Source organism: Lonchura striata, chromosome 2 (assembly GCF_050655825.1).
Source record: "Lonchura striata isolate lonStrDom1 chromosome 2, ASM5065582v1, whole genome shotgun sequence".
NCBI lineage: Eukaryota > Metazoa > Chordata > Aves > Passeriformes > Estrildidae > Lonchura > Lonchura striata.
The window spans coordinates 129,859,595-129,878,745 of NC_140704.1; the positions used below are offsets into that span (position 1 = coordinate 129,859,595).

The 19,151-nt window shown below is 35.2% G+C and overlaps 1 protein-coding gene across 12 annotated transcripts in view; it reads left to right on the forward strand.

Moving 5' to 3' along the window:
• RALYL (RALY RNA binding protein like) overlaps positions 1 to 19,151 on the forward strand; it is a 372,476-nt gene that overhangs the window by 310,583 nt on the left and 42,742 nt on the right. For all 12 annotated transcript variants that reach the window (XM_021550590.4, XM_077783051.2, XM_077783049.2 and 9 more), the window contains one exon: positions 4,588 to 4,620. In XM_021550590.4, coding sequence (XP_021406265.2) covers positions 4,588 to 4,620 — 33 coding nt within the window. The remainder of the gene's footprint in view (positions 1 to 4,587; positions 4,621 to 19,151) is intronic.

Sequence of the window (19,151 nt, forward strand, 5' to 3'; positions counted from 1 at the left end):
AATATTATAAAAAAAAGTATCTTTTTTAATCAGTCAGAATGTATAATGTGTTGTGATACTTTCATTAGGGACTAAATATCTATATAATACATCTATTAAGGATTATGTATAGATCTGCATAGAGAGAGGCTGTTAGCCAAAGGGATAGTCTTGTTTGATAATCTCTTTATCCCGAGAGTGCTTACTAGTGTAGTAGCTTTCTTATTGAATAAATTCTTCAGTAATTAGTAAAATTTAGTTTTAGTACCTTGAATATTTCAGTTGTGAACTTCAATTAACTATGATCTGAGACTTGAAGAGAGGAACCATGTGCTGATTAAAGGACACTTCTCAGTCAGCTCTGAGGACAGATGTTTTAATACATCCCCATAACTAGCACTCTCTTGTTACTCAGTTCTTCATCTTTTGAAAAGATTTTTTTGCAATACCCAGACAGTTGTCCTTCATTTCGTATATGTACAAAATATTTCCTGTTCTCAAATTCTCAGTCTGCTTTGTTTTTTTAAATTTCATCACACTGAATTCATACTAATTCTTCAATTTATAAAAAAAAAATAAAACATATTTTAACTCTCTCCACTGGATGATTAAAACCAGCATGTTGGTACCTATTTTACATGCAGTAACATTTTTGTTAAAATATTTTATGCACACCAATGTTAAATGAATCATAACACTGGGTGTTCCTCTTATTTAACGTGGCTCTCTTTCCCATTGGCATAATTCTTTGTTCATGGTCATGCTCAGGATGGATTTTATTTTATTTTATTTTATTTTATTTTATTTTATTTTATTTTATTTTATTTTATTTTATTTATTATGAGATTCTCATAACAGGCAATATCAAGAGCTTTAAAAATGAGACTAAGTCTTACCTATCATCTGTCTTATAATTTATCCACCAAGTCAGTTACCGCATCAAAGAACTACATTTGCACTGAGAAATGAGAGTTTGAGCTCGCAGTATGCTAGTTTCCACCCCTGGCTTTTGTGCTAGAATCTTTATAATTCAATAAATAACAGAAGCACTTAGGTCTGTCAAATACAACTTCTTGAGGTAGTGGAAAAACTAATACATAGTATGTGACATTATGCAATATTCATGAAAACAACAGTTGGTTGTTGTTGTTTTTCTAATCTGAGTTATCAATTGCAATGTCAACCACCAGATGGGAACAGAACTTATTAAAGTTTTTAGGGACAATTGTAAAAATTGACATAAACATGTAAATTAATCTTTCATTCCCTCTGCTTCTGATGGGTTAGACCTTCTATACAGTAATTCTACCATTTATTTTTTCCAGAATATGACAGTTTCTTGATAAAACTTGTCACCATTTCTAAAGATATTTATGGAAGTTTCAGAAGACAAAATGAGCTTCTTACCCTATTCTATTTGACAATAGTTACTGACATTGTCCAGGAAAAATGACCTTGGATTGAAATTAAGTCACAGAAAGCAGAAAGGAAAGATTATCTAGTTTACACCAGCAACTGTTCTTTCAGACTAAATAGATAGAGGAAATTATATGAAATCATATTTCTTCTGTAAATTAAGACATTGTATTAGGTTTGCTTGAATTGAATGGAAAAAATGGGAGGTAGCAAAATTTATAATGCAAATGCTTTAAAAAGAAATTAGATTACAATATATAACACTGCTTAAAAAGTTCTGAAGAAAGATGGTTTTAAATCACTTCAAACCACAAACTCAACATTCAGAGAAAAATGCATCCATGTTTGATTACTGTGCATGGAAACATAAGTTTCTTCTGAAAGGTCTCTTGGGTTGTTCTTGTCATTTTAAAATTTAATGCATTGATAGGGTAAACCATAAATCTGAATATTCTTTCACTACACATATTTCTGCTTAATCTTTGCTCCTGCTAATTCTTTGGTTCTTAAATCTGCACAGTGCAAAAAAGACATACCTGACAGGTAAATAAGTCAGCCATATCAGTCAGTCTAAATACACATTAACACTATACTGAAGTCCAAAATGCTTTACAGTTGTCCTGACTTTCCTATCTGGCTTGAATAAAAATGTTCCCAACCCCCTTGAAAACTGCAGTCACTATTCATTTTATAGTCAGACAGAAAATGTGTTGTGTCAGCTACACAGTCAGATAATCCTCCTCAGGAATTCTGATATGAAAGTTGTAACCTAAAATGATGACTCATCTGAAAAAATATTTGTTCCTGACCCCTTTCTCTGATTCAGGGCAGATGGTTTTGTTTTTTCAACAGGTCGAAATAAGAATACTAATAAATTCATTAAATTCCATGTGTTTTTCCTACTAAGTGCTTTAAAGATGAAATTATATTATCACCAAGAGGAAGAATATATTGATTCATAATTAATTGCCTTGGAGAATCCTTGGCTAAAATCCATTTGCTTGTGTAATACATTGATGTTGTTAGAAATGTTATTCACTTTGTCCTGTACACAGTTTTGGGAAGGAGAGGAGAGGATTCTTTAACAAGTAATTATATAGATTTATGTTTCTTGGGTCAGGCCTCAAATGCAGAAAAATTCTTGCCTCTAATCTTAATAGGACAATTTTGCAAGAAAGTAGAACTTATTTTGGGATCCAAGACAGGTTGCAAGGGGAATAACACTAAATGGGAAATTTGTAGGGTCCTCTTTTTAAACACAGTGTGACAGGACTGTAGCATATCAATGGGTAGTAATCAATTGCCTATACCTGTTCAGTTTACAGTGACTGTAAAAATGACATAGTGTAAAAATTATTTTTCCTCCTGCAAAACTTATCTATCACATGTAGTTAAGAAAAATCTTAGCTCAGAAAATCTTAGCTGATAATCAGAGGAGCACCACCTCAGTCTGCCATGTACCAGTCCTGCTATTGCTTAGCCTCCTTCCCTCCCATTCAAACTGATATATTGCCTTGGCATGCTGACAGATTGATCTTTTCTGATGAGAAAACCATTTCAGGAAAGAAAGAAAATATCTCAATCTCTCCTGATTCACTACCACTCCTACATAATTAAGACATGATTCCCTTTGTTTACAGTCTAGCTTAGTATTTCTTGGACACAAAAATATGTTTTTGCAAAGACATCTGCTTTAAGATTTTTCCTGGAGGTGTATGACAGCCCTTCTCAAAACTTATCAGAATTAGTCTTTTTGCTATGTCATATTTAATTTTTCAAGAATTCCTCAAAACTCTGGAAAAGTCAGTGTATATTAGGTTGAAAAGAAAGGTAAGAAGTGTTTTATATTGACACGCGTCACCAGTAAAGATTATTTAAGATGTTATTTCATACTACATTGCAGTTTTAAACCTTTATATTAATTTGTCATATACTGAATTACCAAATAAAAGGCAAACAGATAATTGTGTTCCTTTTTACTATGAGGAACACTTGAACTAATTAAAAGTAATTCAGCAAATTATCTAAAACCATTTAGTCAAATATAGAGAGAGGTCAAACCTAGGGCAGTGCTATTTAAATCAAATTGAATTCCAGCTTGAGAACGGACTTCAAATAGATTTTTAATTACAGTATTTTTTCTATCACACACTCTGTCTTCAACTAAAATCTACCAGAATTTCCTCTATCAGGGTAATGCTAGGTCTCCCTTGATTACAAAATTTTGGTATTATGAAGTATTTAAGTTCTAGGGCTTTCATTCTTTGGTCAACCTGTTTATAGTTAATCTCTCCAGCCAAACACTGATTGCTTCCCCTGACTGATTCATTTCACTAAGCAGAAAAAGAGGAAATCAAAACATGACACTAAACCTGAAGGGTGAAACCCGCCATGAAGGACCCTGTCACTTTATTGCTCTCTGGTAGCGCTGCCTGAGCACAGAAAATGCCAAGTTCAGAGTTTCTTGGGACTGCCCTGACCTCAAGGACATGCGGATTTGGGCTTCTACTGTGCTTCCAGGCATATGCAAAGCCATCAGTGCTTCCTCTTCTATTCTCCTAGTTCCACATGGATTTCAACCCCAGAAAGAAATGGAATGATGAGCTATAGTTATTAGGACAACAGAAAAGGGACTGCATTTTCAATGTTTTGGATTTTAGACGATGGTAATAATTAAACTGGTCTATTGGTTTGTGAGTTTTTGCACGAAACCTTTACTGAATGATCTAGCACAAGGCCAGTTCTGGCAAATGGGACAGAAGTTCTCATAATGATGAAGTTATCATGTCATATGAGCATAGGATGCTGGAAACCAATTAAAAAAAAAAAAAAAAAAAAAAAAAAGGGGCAACAAAAAGAACAAAGTATTTTTTGTTCACTCTAGACATTCCATTCAAATATCTACACAAGTCATCTGAATCTGTGAAATTCAAAGGGCCTAGATGTGCAGCTTTTTAGATACTTGATCTCTAGATCAAAGTTCCACCAGGCAAACGGGATTTTTTCCAAGTTAAGAGGAATTAAAGCAGAATATTAAAAGTGCTTACTAAAATGAATCAAGCCCTTCTATTCATGCTAAATTGTGTCATTAAATAAAATTGACACTGAGAATGTCTGTTTTAAATTCATTGCACAATTGTTTTTAAACACAATAAATACCTATATTTAAATTTTTTTTTATTTGCTTGACAGACTTGAATCAAAGGAGCCTTTCCTGTCCGTTGGGTAAGTGAGAATATGTATATTTTCATGGATATTTATATATTTAACAGCCATACAATATAATTTATGAGATTACGTTGAGCATAAGAATCCTATTTCAACATTATGGTTATTTACTATACTTAGGCTTATCAAATGCAGCTTTTAGTCAGTAAAGTCAGCAGACATTTCCTTCTCAAAAGAAGCTAAGTATGTTTTTCCTTTATTGACTAAACAAAACTGACACTAAACTACATATAGGAGTTAAATGTTGCATTAAAAAGTAGCTGGTTTATTAATTTATTTTCACTGACTTTATTCAGAAACTATTCTAAATATCATCTATACTACTTGTCTAATCCATGAAAAAGTAATTGATAATGCCCTTTAAAAAATTGCAGTACTTCAATAACAGAAATAAAATCAAATTTATGAAATAGAACAAAAATCACATTTTAGCCTGACTATAAAACACTGCACTGATTTGCATATTTCAGCCATAGCCTTCATAGTCACTTAAATAGTTATATGTTCTATATATTAAAATGATAACTCATCATACTTTAAAAATTATTTAAAAATTTGTCATATTCTAAAAAAATATCATTCTTCTATAAAATGTAGACTAACATATGTATTAGTGGTAATTATTTGTATTTTACTTCTGAGTCTGAATTTCACTTTTCATGCACAGATTTTCTTTCAGCTTCTTTCTTTAAAACTTTGCAAAGTGTCCTAACATTCTCCCTCCCTGTTTTCCTTCAGCAGTGTCTTTTTTGTGTGTCTTTACTCTCATCTTCTTTTGTTCACACCATACTGTGTGCTATCAAGAATACAAACTGAAGACAAAAGCTCCCATACAAATATCTGTTTAAGGGCTAGCTCTACCATGTAATCACCAATAACTTCCAAATTGTTGTACTAACTGCAGAACTAGAAGTCAACTTCAAACTCTGAAGTGCAAAGTAAAGCATGTAATTTATGATCAAAAGAACTCAAAAAATTAGCCTCATCAGGACTGATATATGTCTTGGTTTCTGTAGCATAAAGTAACTCTGGTTTGTTTGAACATATTTTGGATTACTTGTTTGTTGTTTCTACTTTCTACCAAATCAAAATTATTGGAAAATATCTGGAGAGGATGTGGAGGGTACATTGCTCTTGTTTTGAATGCTTTGAAATGTCCAAATCTATTATCAAATTCAGTCCCTTCTATTAATAACTTTTATTACTTCAATTTGTAACTTATCCTATTAAGTTGGCTTTTTTGGGCCTCCACTCTTATAATGAAATGATTATTTGAAAATATCAACTTTAAGATTGAAAAAAGAACTTGCATGACATTTTGGTTGAGAAGCAAAGTTCTAAGTACAAAAATCCAGGAAACAAAAATATAATGTTAGCAGTTATATTATTTGCCACAAAATAATAAATCCTATTTCTTATCATGATCTTAAGAACACAGCTGGAAATTTTAGCTTATTTGCCTAGGAGGAGGTATTGCATTTTGGCTTTGGGTTTGTTTCCATATGAGCAGATTGATGGCCACTATGTAAATCCACATTATGTCCACATAGTTATTGTATACAACTTTGCCCCTAAAATTGATATCTCTTGGGAATTCTAATATAGGCAAATAGACTTTGCTTTTTTCCAGAACCTTTCAGAAGTTTCCCTGTAATGTACTCGAATTCTTTTATGCAAGTTCATAATAAGGAAGAGAGATAACACCTCCTAAAATTATTCCCTGTGTACTACTTTTGCCTTTTACTTCTGTATTCCTCCACCCCCAAGGAGGGCATCAGAGGGTTAGACCACCGTGTTCAAAGGAGGAGCCCAAGCCAACATCCACCTCCTTGGTACCACATAAAAGAGATGTTCCTCCTAGTCCCACAAACTGGGGAGTTCTTTTTTACAGAGAATGAGTTCTTGTGAGAGAATCTGTATCTGAAGTTTTAGCCCAGACAGCTGCAACCACCAGGCTTTTAAAATACAGTAATGTTTGCAGAAGAAATGCTGACAACCATTATTAAACAAACACATGGGTGCCCTTAATAGCTCTTGCTGCCAGAGTTTGTCAAAACACCAATCCAAATTACTTTTGGCTGTCTCCAGATGGCTTGATCCTGCACACCAGCCTTCCATTCATCTATTTTCTGTAACAGAGATTTGTTTCCACATTCTCATTATGCTGCTGCAGGACCTAATTAAGCTTTTTCATTTTGCTGTGCCTAAGTGTACGACTTCTTGGTGCTTTTCCATTGCTAATTGTTTTGGCAGGGGAAGGGAACATGGAGTGTGGCAACCTGTGATGTCAAGACTGCCACAGGTTTTTGAGCTCTGAGTGTATGTGCAGGGCTGCAATGAGATCGCACAAAGGAAAATTGGTTGATAAAATGTTGCATTTTTTTCCCCACCCTCAGAAAGCAGCCAGAGAAGCAGATCCCAGCTCTTGCTGTTGTCCTTCATGTCTCAAATGCAGGGAGAGAACACCTCATGTATTCCCTTGGTAAAAACAATATGCAAAGTGCATAGCAAAGAAGAAATACCCACTCCCCTTTACTCCACGTGCAAGACAGGGGTGTAATTTGGCACTGAAGACATAGTAACACCTTTAATGTAGCATTCAAGAGTAAAAATTGATAAAAAATAGAGTCTATTCAGATAAGAATAATTTAATGCAATATTGTGATTTTGGACTAAAATACAAAATTGAATTTGATATTTGTGTTGTCTTTCTTTGCCTCTTAGTGATTAAGATAAAATCCTTAGCAAAGACTGAGATATTTGTTAGTGCAGAATGCTAAGTGACACCCTGTAAGGGAACAGGATACTCCTCTCCAGAAATGTTATTTCCACACTTTTTGGGGTTTGTGTTCATATTCAACATAAACAAGACCAAGAGGTATCTGGACTTTCTTTCCTTTTCATATTATATAATGTTCATGCTCATGTAGGTTTAGTACAAAAAAGAAGTCATGGAAATGCTCAAAGTGCCTGGAAGACTTTAATATCAGAGGCAAGAGTTTTGGTAAATATCCCCCACTGAAAATGCATCAAATTAACTTAATGCAGAAAAGTTGTGAAAGGTTCAGACTTAAAAAAAAACAAGGCAAGAATTTTGATAAAAAATATATGGATACCGCAAAAACAACTGAGTGTGATCTCATATTAAGTTCATCCTGCTTTGTGCAAAGGATGTATTATATTTTAAAATAAATATATATTTAAAATACCAACATCTTTTAATTAACCACATCAGCTCTCCACAGTTGGAAATTTCCTAATAGTAAAGCTGCATAATTATCACCTCAACAAAACAGTCACCATTCTCTCTAGATAATTAGATTGGTTATCCAATTATTAACCACCAGATATTTACTGGCAACTGATTTATCATAGCTATCTGCATTTAAGAGTTTAGCACCTGATAAATTTCAGCTAATACTGCATGCAGAATTGTAACTGGCCATTGGTCTGAGCCTTAAAATTAAAATCTCATTTTGTAAGGCACAGCCAATGCAGCATCTTTTAAGGCCTGTAATAATATTATATGGGGAATAGAGACTATAATTATTTTGTAACTGTGTTGCACAGCAAATTCTTTTAATTAATTATTTTTGGTTTCTTACTATAATTGTATGTAATAACATGCAGTCAATATAACTTCAACACATGCAGAGGCAGAAAATTCCATCATAGCAAGTAATAATTTTGTCAAACATGTAAAAATATTTCTGTTCTCTGTCAAACATTATTTAATATGTCCCATATTGGTAAATTCAGAAGAGACAGGAAGAAAGAGAGAGAAAACTGATTTTTTCGGAGTCTCCTGAAAACAGATTCATTTACTGCCAGCTGCAGAGAATGGGCTTATTTCTGGATTAGCAGGCAATAGTGTTTCACTGGCATGGTCTTTGAAAATGTTATGTGTTATATACATCTGGTTATCAGCTGAGATTCAATCTATTCTTTGATTTTTTCAAAAGTTTTTAAATTAATTTTTTCTATAAGCAGTATAATTTTAGGTGGAAAGACCAGAAGGAAACATAATAGAAAATTAATGCATTGTATATATTTATTTAATGATGAATAGTTGTCTGTCATGGAAGAAAGAAGAGAGATACAAGTAAAATTAGCACCAGTTAATGCATTTTTTTACATACTTAGTGAAAACACTAGAGGTCTACACTACTACTAGAGTAGTCATATAAACTACTACTTTTGTCACCAAGATCCTCTTTCTAGAAAGTATATGACAGTAGAAAATACCGAAAATCCATGCTTTTTCCAAATAATACCTTAATCACAGTAACTTTCAAATGTAGGTACTTCTGCAAGGGACAGAGTAATTTTGGTGGGCTCAGATTCTTGGAAGAACTTGGAAATACTTCTAAAATTCAAAAAGTAAATTTCAATAATTTTCTTCCAGAAGAATAGTCTTAAGATACATTGAATAGATAAAATTTGTCATTCACATTTCTTCCTTTTGCTTAGTAGTATTTTCTTTCCTGCAAGGCCATTTTGCAGATCTGTAGGAAATTCTGCTCTTATACATTGGTTTGAGGGATCCCATTCTGCAGAAGTTTAAATAAAAGCCTAGTCCTTTCAGGGTCTGTTATGATAATATTCAGTCCACTTCCAAAATATGCAAGTTTTTTCAATTTGCAGTCAGTTTTTGTGGGGGTTTGGTTTGTTGTTGATTTTTCAATGGCCAAGAGATTGTAATGCACAAAATAGAATGTAGACATGGAGCATCATCTGTAACAAATTCCATCACTCTTGTTCCTCATCCTGGTTGTCAGGTAGCACTGGTGGAAGGAGCAAACACTGTTCCTACTGTTCCTGCCCAACTTCTGAAGAGAGAGAGCTAAAAAAATTAATTTTCTTCAGCAGAGGAAAAATACAAAAAAAAAGACATCAGACTCATTTTGCACTGTTGTTATGACCCTAATAAAATTACCAACCAGAACATAATCTTTCAATTATCATTCATATTCAGGCCAGGTATTCAGGAGCTGTTTTCATAAAAATCACAGGAGGAGTGAACACACCTGACAATTATTTAAATTCATTGTTTAGACCCAGGCAGTAATTTCTCATGCTTAAAACTGCTTGGGCTTTCTGGTTTAGGCAGGCAGTAGCAGACCATTTGCTTTTGCAGAGAATACTCTTTGAAACAACCAACACTTTGATTATGTGTGAGGTTTAGCCTGGAGGCAAGAGGTACATGTCAGGGTCCTGCAAAGGTTCTTTAGTGGATGAGACTTTCAGGATAGTCACAGACAGGAGGGATTTGGGATTTGACAGCACATATGGATACCTGTGGAAGATACTGAGAATCTATCTATACCATTTTATTTCAGGTAGTAATACTGACATCCTTCTCTTCCAATTTTCCAAATCCCACAAGGCTTAACCTTTTCTATAATTGCCTACTTACTATTATTTTAAGACTCTAAATCAGCTATTTTATGAATTCATAACTTTGTTTTTTTGGTTGAAGCTCTCTCACAAGAAGTAGTTGTAAAGCTATAGTAATAAGGCTACAACAACAAAAATGTTGGTTCATTCCTTTGACTGAAATTTTCAGTGGTTTTGTGATATTACTCAATGTTTAAAGTGCCTAGATTATGTACTTTTCCTACTGATCTGCAATCTAAATCTAATTATTTTATGGTTTCCCTATTTGCCTGATTTTGTCATTCTACATCACTTCTACTGTCACACACAGAGCAATATATATTATATATATTACGTTAAAAAAGACTAATGAATTTAGCAAAAAATCCTAAATTAGCTTTTATTTGCAACAAACTCATGAGATATTCATATTAATGAATTATTTTCCCCCTCTCTGATCTTAATAATATCAATAGTAATGTTCTTCATAATTGGAAAAGGCAAGGCATGAGAGTATTCTTTTTCTCTTCTGGTTATTTTTTTTTATTTTATTTTTTTTTTTTTTACTGTCTACTATTTCTGTCTTCCAAGATTTCCCTTTCCCTAGCAATTCTAGAAACACAATACATTTACATATAATTTATATGTTGGTTTAATGATGAACAATTCCTTAGCACTGAATATTTGTATTCTCACCTATGTACCAGATAGCCAGGAGGTTTTCTAGAGGAGGGAAAATTATTCACAAGAGAGTGTTTCTGACGGAAGTTCAGGAGGCTGAAATATTCAGGGAGTGTAGGACTGAAATCTGAGAACATAAGAGGAAAGTCAAGGGAAAAGGATAACTCAAAGGGAAAAAAAGGGAGAAAAAATCTTACAATAGAGGATGAAGGGAGGAAGAAGAACAGTATTTGCTGGGTATGTACTCTCACTGTGGAACAAGACAATTTATGTCTAATTTGCTTTTTTTTCCTCCAAACAGCAGTGACTGACTCACAGCTTATAAAAAATAGTGTTTGAAAAGGTCTATGCTAGCAGTTTTCTTATTTCCCATTTCTGAGGTATCAACATAGCATCTTGCCACTTCCATCTATATGGGCTTCTGCAAGTATTCGTATGAATAAGCTTACTGAGGCAGTCATGGGTAGAAGTATCATGAGACATAGCTCCCCACTCAAAACACATCTGAAAATTGAGACAGTTTTTCATCCTTCTTATGTCTGTTGCACATGAAAGACTTTATTTATTCTTACAAACTTACAGATCCTTAAAAAGAAGTTTATCCAAATTTTTTCCTCTTGATAGATATTGAAAGATATATTGAAAGATATCATTCTGAAGTTTTATATTTTGAGTTTCAAATTCCCTATAATGCTGTACAAATCAGTCATCCTGTGTCTACCTCTTGCTCTTCTGCTTGTGTTTCTCTACTTTTGTACAATTATAACAATTGAAACTCTTCTTAATATTAAGTTCTTAGCACGCTTGTCCTTAAACAAATATTTGAGGGGGATCTGATGGCTGATCCCTCTGATTCTATGCTTGAAATCAATTTGATCTTTTTCACCAGAAACTGAAATTTGATTAATCTAATGTAGCATCTTACTTGCACTTGAGCTACAAGAGAAAGATTTGCTTAAAAGAGTAAATGCCAGAAAGACAGCGAGTGCTGCTATGTGAACAGTCTGCTTCCCACCCTCCTGTTGTAATATAACTGGCAGTTTCTTGATAAAGAGATTTCTTTGGAGTTCAACCAACTGTGATAATAGCAATCAGTCAGTGGACTTGCTTCAGAAGTTATTGCTCCACACCAGTCTGTGCATTCACTGGCTTTCTAAACAGTAAAGCCAGGAGAAAGAGAGGAGGCAGTGCAGAAAGAGGCATATCAGAGAGAAACATTGATTCTGAACAGCAAACTGGAACTTTCTAATGTCTCTCTCATGTTTATTAAAGATTTTTAAGAAGAGAAAGAGCTTCAGGCTAGGAGTTATTGTCATTAGTGTTGCTCTGTTAATAGCTTTTTGTGCAATACCAAGGAACAACTACTCACATCTTGCTTTACTGGGTCATTTAGCTATGTATTTGCATATTGTGGTATAAACCTAATTGAAATAAAATAATAATATGTGATATTAGGCAAACTTTCAACTAGTAAAATGAATTGGATCATAGATTGTTTTCTATAAACTTATCTTGGTCTAAGATTTGACCTTTTATACAAACCACTTTCTGACTATCTTGGAATAATAATTTGCACACCATAATTTGAAAAGAAGCACAACTGTGTCAGGGATATTTATGATCATATTCAATAGTCTCTGTTTGGCCCAAATTGGTGTTGATTTCAAAGGTCTTGATTTTGGCTGTATTAGTTTCAGTCTCTTTGGGGGAAATTTTTGCTTAGTTTCAATTATGAACTGCAGTTCAAAAGCACTATATCCATTGAGCCCAGGGATTTTTTTTTTTTTTTTTTTTAATCTCAGGTTCAGACCAGATTCTTATAATTCTCACCATTCCTCAAGCCAAAGTTCAACTTCTTCTACATCAACCATACACATTCTAGGTGTATGCACAAGTTTAACAGTTTATAAAACTTCAATGCTGATGTAGCTTAAAAAAAATGGGAATTAGGTCATACCCTGCCTTATCAATAGTAGGATAAAAGCTTTATTGCTAAGACTTTAATTACTGTCCTTCAAATTCTCTAATTTCTGAAGTCTTCAGCTTTGGTTCTTAAATCATTTAAGGACCAATTTTGCTCAATAAAATTAAATCCTTCACAACATATTAAAGCATAATTAGAAGTTGGAGAATAAGCCTTAATTTGAAGTAGAAATAACAGAGAGACTCTATCACACATGACCAGCCACAGTTGGCAGTTTACATTGTTATGGTAGTTACTTTTGCTAATGCCAAAGCATTAGTTTAATTTGAAAGGTATAAACTGATTTTCAGCAAACATAGAGGGTTGTTTTTCCTTTCAGTTGCCTCTAACTGTATTTAAAAAAAAATAAAAATCCAAATAGATACAGACATTCTAAGCTCTCCATACTTGAATCCTGTAGCCTTTATTCTAAAGAAGAATGGACAGTTGAATCAGCTACCATCCTGTAATCACTTTCTGACTACTACTTTTATCAAAGAGTTTGATAAACACAAAGATAGACACTAGAAAGTAGTTTCAAGTCCCAACAGTTATAATTCTCTGTAGGATGACAGAAATGTTTGGGTTAGAAGGGACCCTAATTATCATCTGTTTACAACCAGTGTCCCCCACTAGACCAGGCTGCTCAAAGCCCTATCCAATCCAGCCTTGAATACTTGCAGAGGTGAAGCATCCACAACTTTTCTGGGCAACACATTCCAGTGTCTCACCATCCACACAGCAAATTTATTCTTAATATCTAATTTGAATCTGCCCTCTTTCAGTTTAAAGCCATTACCTCTTGTCCTATCATGTAGTGACACGCCTTTGTGTGTCCCTCTCCTATCTTTCTTGTAGGCACCTTTAAGTACTGGAAGGCAGCTACAAGATTTCCCCAGAGTCTTTTCTTCTCCAGGTGCAGCAGCCCCCAACTCTCATCCTGTCTTCATGAGAAAGGTGTTCCAGCCCTGTGATCATCTTCATGGCTCTCCTCTGGATTTGCTCCAACAGGTCACATCCTTCTTATGTTGGGAACACTAGAACTGGATGCAGTGCTCCATATGGAGTCTCATGAGAGCAGAATAGAGGGGGAGAATCACCTCCCTCACCTGATGGTCGTGTTCCTTGCGATGAAGCCAAGAATGCCACTGGCTCTGTGGGCTCTGAGTACACACTGCTGGCTCATATAGAGTTTCTTTTCAACCAACACTCTAGACATCTTTTGCCAGAAGCACTTATTTGCCGACAGTACCTACTGGAAACAGCCTTTCTTTCTTGCCATCTAAATCAAGGGACACAAAGTAAAGAGATTTTTCCAGGCAAACTATGAACAATAAATAGTCAAAATGAAAAATTACCAACTTTCAGACTACATTTTTCACATGAACTGCATGTTCTGAACTATTTGAAAGTAGCTAACTCCTTCACAGAAATCAAGATCAATATACAAGAGAGGAAAACTGAAGCATTTCTCAAATAATCTAATTCATACTGCAGATCTTTATTGGCGTTAAAAATGGATATGAGATGGAAATAGAAGCTACATCTTCTGAGACAGTGAAGATATTGAAACAAAACTGGAGCTCTTTATTGTGGCTTATATAGCAGCATTGTGCCAAAGTGTTGCCATTCTTTTAGCAGAGATGGAGGACCCCAAGAGTTATTGAATAAGGGTTTGTCTCCTCCCAAAATGAATTGTTTTGCTTGTATACACATACACAAATTAATCATGGTTATACTTTATATCTGGAATCAGGTATGATTTTGTTTCAAGCCAACCTTGTCTAGGTGTCAGTATTTAGGGGTTACTTCATGTTCTGGATATCTCTTTACAGGCTATAAAACTAAAACTGTCTTATTGGGTAGAGCATTCACAGAAAAATAGAATTCCAGCCATGTAATTGTATAAGGATGAGTACTGATAATGTGGTTTTGCTGGGAGAAGGCAAAAATCATGCAAGGGGAGTTCAGCAAGAGGGTAAGAGAGTGGGAAGGAGGAGTCAGAGAGAGAGATCTTAACACTTATCATTCCTTCACAGAGTCTTGTGGTTTGGGAAGAGATGCTGGAAGCAATTCTCAGAACTAAATTGTTTTGGTAGCTTAATTCAATAGACTGTATAAAATGAAATTTAGTCTAAGGTACTTGTATTGTTAAATTCTAACATACATTTCCTACAGTGGTAAACTACTTGAAAATAAACCTTCTTTAAATGTTTAATAGACAAGGTGCATAAAAGTGCAAACAGAGCCCTCATCTGTCAGGGACTGTGATCACATAATCCAGGGAAGGATATTAAAGAAAATGGCAATAATGGATGCATAAAGTTCCACAAGCCTTATTTTGTGCAAATCATAGAATCACAGAATGGTTTGTCTTGGTAGGGACCTTAAAAATAATGTAGTTCCAGTCTCCCCTGCCAGAGACAGGGGCAACTTCCACTAAACCAGGTTGTTCAAGTATTATTATTATGTTCTTAATGGAAAATAACAATCAGCCAATGAAATTTACCCATCTGCTGCAAGCAAGTTGTCAAAATTTCAAACTGTGCAACTGCTCCGGGTAGCTTGAAACAGCAATATAAAGGAGTCTCCAGGAGAAGTACTGTAGCATTCAGCAAGTACAAGGGAGAAGACGAAGGGAAATCATATAACTGAATTCCCCAAATTTACTGTGAGATGGCTCTTTTCTTTCTTTTCTTCTTAAGACAGAAGAAAAGCCAGAGTAGAACATCAGTTTACAGTCAATTCTGCTGCAAAAATATTTGACAGACTATACAACATGTGGTTTAAAAAATGTGGTTTTTGTATTTTAAAAGAGATTAGACATGGGAAAATCAGGTAAAACTTGAAGCCAAAGATGTACCCTGATTAAACTCTACATTTAATATGCTCCTAAAAAGTCATCAACATGGGAGAGAAAAAATAATAATACCCCATTTTGTTAGATGCCCTTAGAATTTGGAGGTAACCATAAAAAATATGCCAGGCTGAATAAAGCAGGAGTATCCAGACTGCAGTCTTCCATGCTATGGAAGATAGGAGCATAAGTGAATGAGGAAACCTGAGAAAGATCCCATTCTAATCAAAAAAGGCATTACCCAAACAAGACAGGCACAGAACCTCAGTTCTTGAACTGGATGAGACATTAGAAAAGTAGGCTAAAAAGAAATAGTATAAGAGTTCCATAAGGGGAAAAAGGTCTTTTAGTCAGTGTCAAACACTGCTTCTTGTAAATTAGAAAAGATGTATAGAAAATTTTAAGTTAGATGATTCATACTTGCCTTATACCTGCGTGAAAAGAAACCAGCAGCTCTTCCATATGTCCAGCGCAGCTCTTCCATATGTCCAGCACTGTATAGGGAAACTGCAATACCACTGTCATAACAAGCCACCAGACCCTTTGGCCATGTACTACACTCAGGTGAGTGATCTGGGACAAATTCACTTATGACAATAAATATAATGAAAAAATCCAGACATTAAAAAAAAAAAAAATACGATCCCTTGATTCAACAGCTTTATTCTGGATTTACACTGAGGTAATTTGGAGTAGTGACACTTCAATATCCTTCTGTAAATAAAAAGGTCTTTCCACCAATATTCTAGGAATTCCTTTGGTTTGTGACTTTTATTCCCTTACACAAAATGAACCTTGTTTTCTTCACAGTGTATACAGAAAGTGAATGAACACAAGGTCTTCCAAGCACTGAAGTATTAGGAATATTTTCCAGAAATCAAGGAAGGTGTAGTCTATTAGAATAAATCAAGCGAGATTCCACCTTCTTCATGCAGGAAAAGCCAATTCTTTATTCACAAAACTCATTTTATACTGTTTTTACAGACCTCATGTGCAACTTTAATTGGTTAATAGATTTCTTGCCAATTACTCTATTGGTTGGTAAAAGGTATTTTACTTGTCCATAAAATCTCTCTATTCTTAAATTGTTTATGTATTTTTTCACTGATTCTCATGGGACAGATTTAATGTTTATGCACGTACTAGTTTTTTTCATCCAAGGATAGATTGTTCTGCTAACAAACTATTCAAACCAGAATTGTTTTCATATGGGAATTTGCAAAGTACTAGCTGCATTTGGAAGAAATTACAGGCCAACCACTGATCTAACAGAGTGGGCCTGATTTTAGGAGGCCTTTCTTTTACAATTTTTCTACTTGAGTGCAACAGTAGTCAACCTAGCACTGGTCTAGAGGATACACAGCTGGCTGTATGATGCACAACTGGCCTTTCTACTCATTTCTGACCAGACTGGAATTGAATCCACTTTTAAGCTTGGTTATAGAAGAATCTCCTTATCAGATGCACTTGCCATGGAAATTATTACACAGTAGGTCAGGAGTAAAAGAATGCTTTTGCAGATTCACAGAATCTGGTATCTTTATTTATATTGTAACTGCATTTGCAAAGCATCATCTTGGAAAAACAGTCACTATGGCTTCCTTCACAAGCTGTACTCAGGACTCTGAAAGTTCTGTCTCCTTCACGTCTTCATTTTGCTGCTTTAAATCTTGATTTGCTCAATCCAAAATAACTAAATTACCTAGTAATTTAATCAACAAACTTACTGTAAATGAGAACCTTAAACTTAAGCCTTTTGACATTAAACTTAAGCCTTCTTGCAGCCCATGGCTTGGACAAGAGCACTCTTTGCTGGGTTAGGAACTGGCTGGATGGCCGGGTGCAGAGATTGGTGGTGAATGGTGCTGCATCCAGCTGGGGACAGCCACCAGTGGTGTCCCTCAGGGGTCTGTGCTGGGACCTGTTCTATTTAATATTTTTATAGAAGACATGGATGAGGCATCGAGTCCTTAATTAGTAAATTTGCAGACAACACTAAGTTGGGAGCTTGTGTTGATCTATTGGAAGAAAGGAGGGCTCTGCAGAGATATTTGGATAGATTGGATGGATGGGCAGAGTCCAACGCCATGAAGTTTAATAAGTCTAAGTGCCAAGTTCTACATTTTGGCCACAAAAATCCCCTACAATGTTATAAACTGGGGACAGTGGCTGGACAGTGTTCAGGTGGAAAGGGACCTGGGGGTGCTGGTCGACAGCCGGTTGAATATGAGCCAGCAATGTACCTCGGTGGCCAAGAAGGCCAATGGCATCCTGGCCTGCATTAGTAATTGTGTGACCAGCAGGAGCAGGGAGGTCACCCTTCCCCTGTACTTGACACTGGTGAGGCCACACCTTGAGTGCTGTGTCAGTTCAGGAAGGACACTGAGATGCTTGAGTGCATGCAGAGGAGGGCACCAATTCTGGTGAGGGGCTTGGAGCACAAGCACTGTGAGGAACTTCTGAAGGAGCTGGGGTTGTTTAGCCTGGAGAAGAGGAGGCTTAGAGGTGACCTTATTGCTCTTACAACTTCCTGAAGGGAGGCTGTAGACAGGTGGGGGTAGGTCTCTTCCACTGGGCAGCAACTGACAGAACAAGTCTCAAGCCACATAAAGGAAGGTATAGGTTGGATATTATGAAAAAAAATTTCACTGAAAGAATAATAAAGTACTGGAATTGTCTTCCCAGGGAGGAGGTAGAATCACCATCTCTGGATGTGTTTAAAAAAAGACTGGACATGGCACTTGGTGCTAGTCTATTTGAGGTGTTAGGGCATAGGTTGGACTTGATGATCTTAGAGTTCTCTTCCAACCTCATTATTCTGTGATTCTGTGACATTTTGAAAAAGGGAAAGGAAAGCACATGATGCAATTTTCTAGATTTTTTTTTCTTTTACATGAACTCTGACATTGTCACATTCCACTTAATTAAGTTTTTGTAAACCATGCTTTTGTGTTTCATTCAGTGTTTCTAAGATAGCTTCTCTGAAAGATACATAAAGGTTCAGAGTTCTGTTTTTGTAATCTTAAGTAGTTGGTCTTTTAACTTCAGTGCTACCACTATGATTTTAATTTAAAGTGCTGTTCAGTGAAATGCTGTGGAAACACTAAACTCATCACTTAATCCTACACCTGTCAACAAAAGTCTGCTGTAGTTGTCACACCAAGTCAAATGACACTCCTTCAATGTACACATTATTAGCAAATTGGATAATCAATCACATGTGTATGGTTTGACAGTAGTATTCTGAACACACTGAATTTAAAACAGATTTTAAAGAGGCAGGACCCATCTCTCTTGTACTGAGGAAATAAAAATACCATAGGGACATTATGAATCCCCAGTCAATTAAAGGACACCTTGGAAAATGGTTGGGCCACTTAAAATCCTTTTCTTTGCCTTACTATGAAATGTTCCTATGGAAAATATAAATAATTGAACAATACTTTAGATGACAGAAAAATAGTTTTGCAACAGGAAGAGAAAGACTGGGGAGATATTAAGTAGATTTACATGGGTATATTTATATTAAAAAGCTACTGTTTTGTTTCTAAAGAGCATCAAGATAACATTGTTAAGCACAGGCTGTGCCTGCAGCCACAGTAAGTAGTTTTAGTTAGGAGGAACTCTAATACTTAGCCATTCAGAAAATTG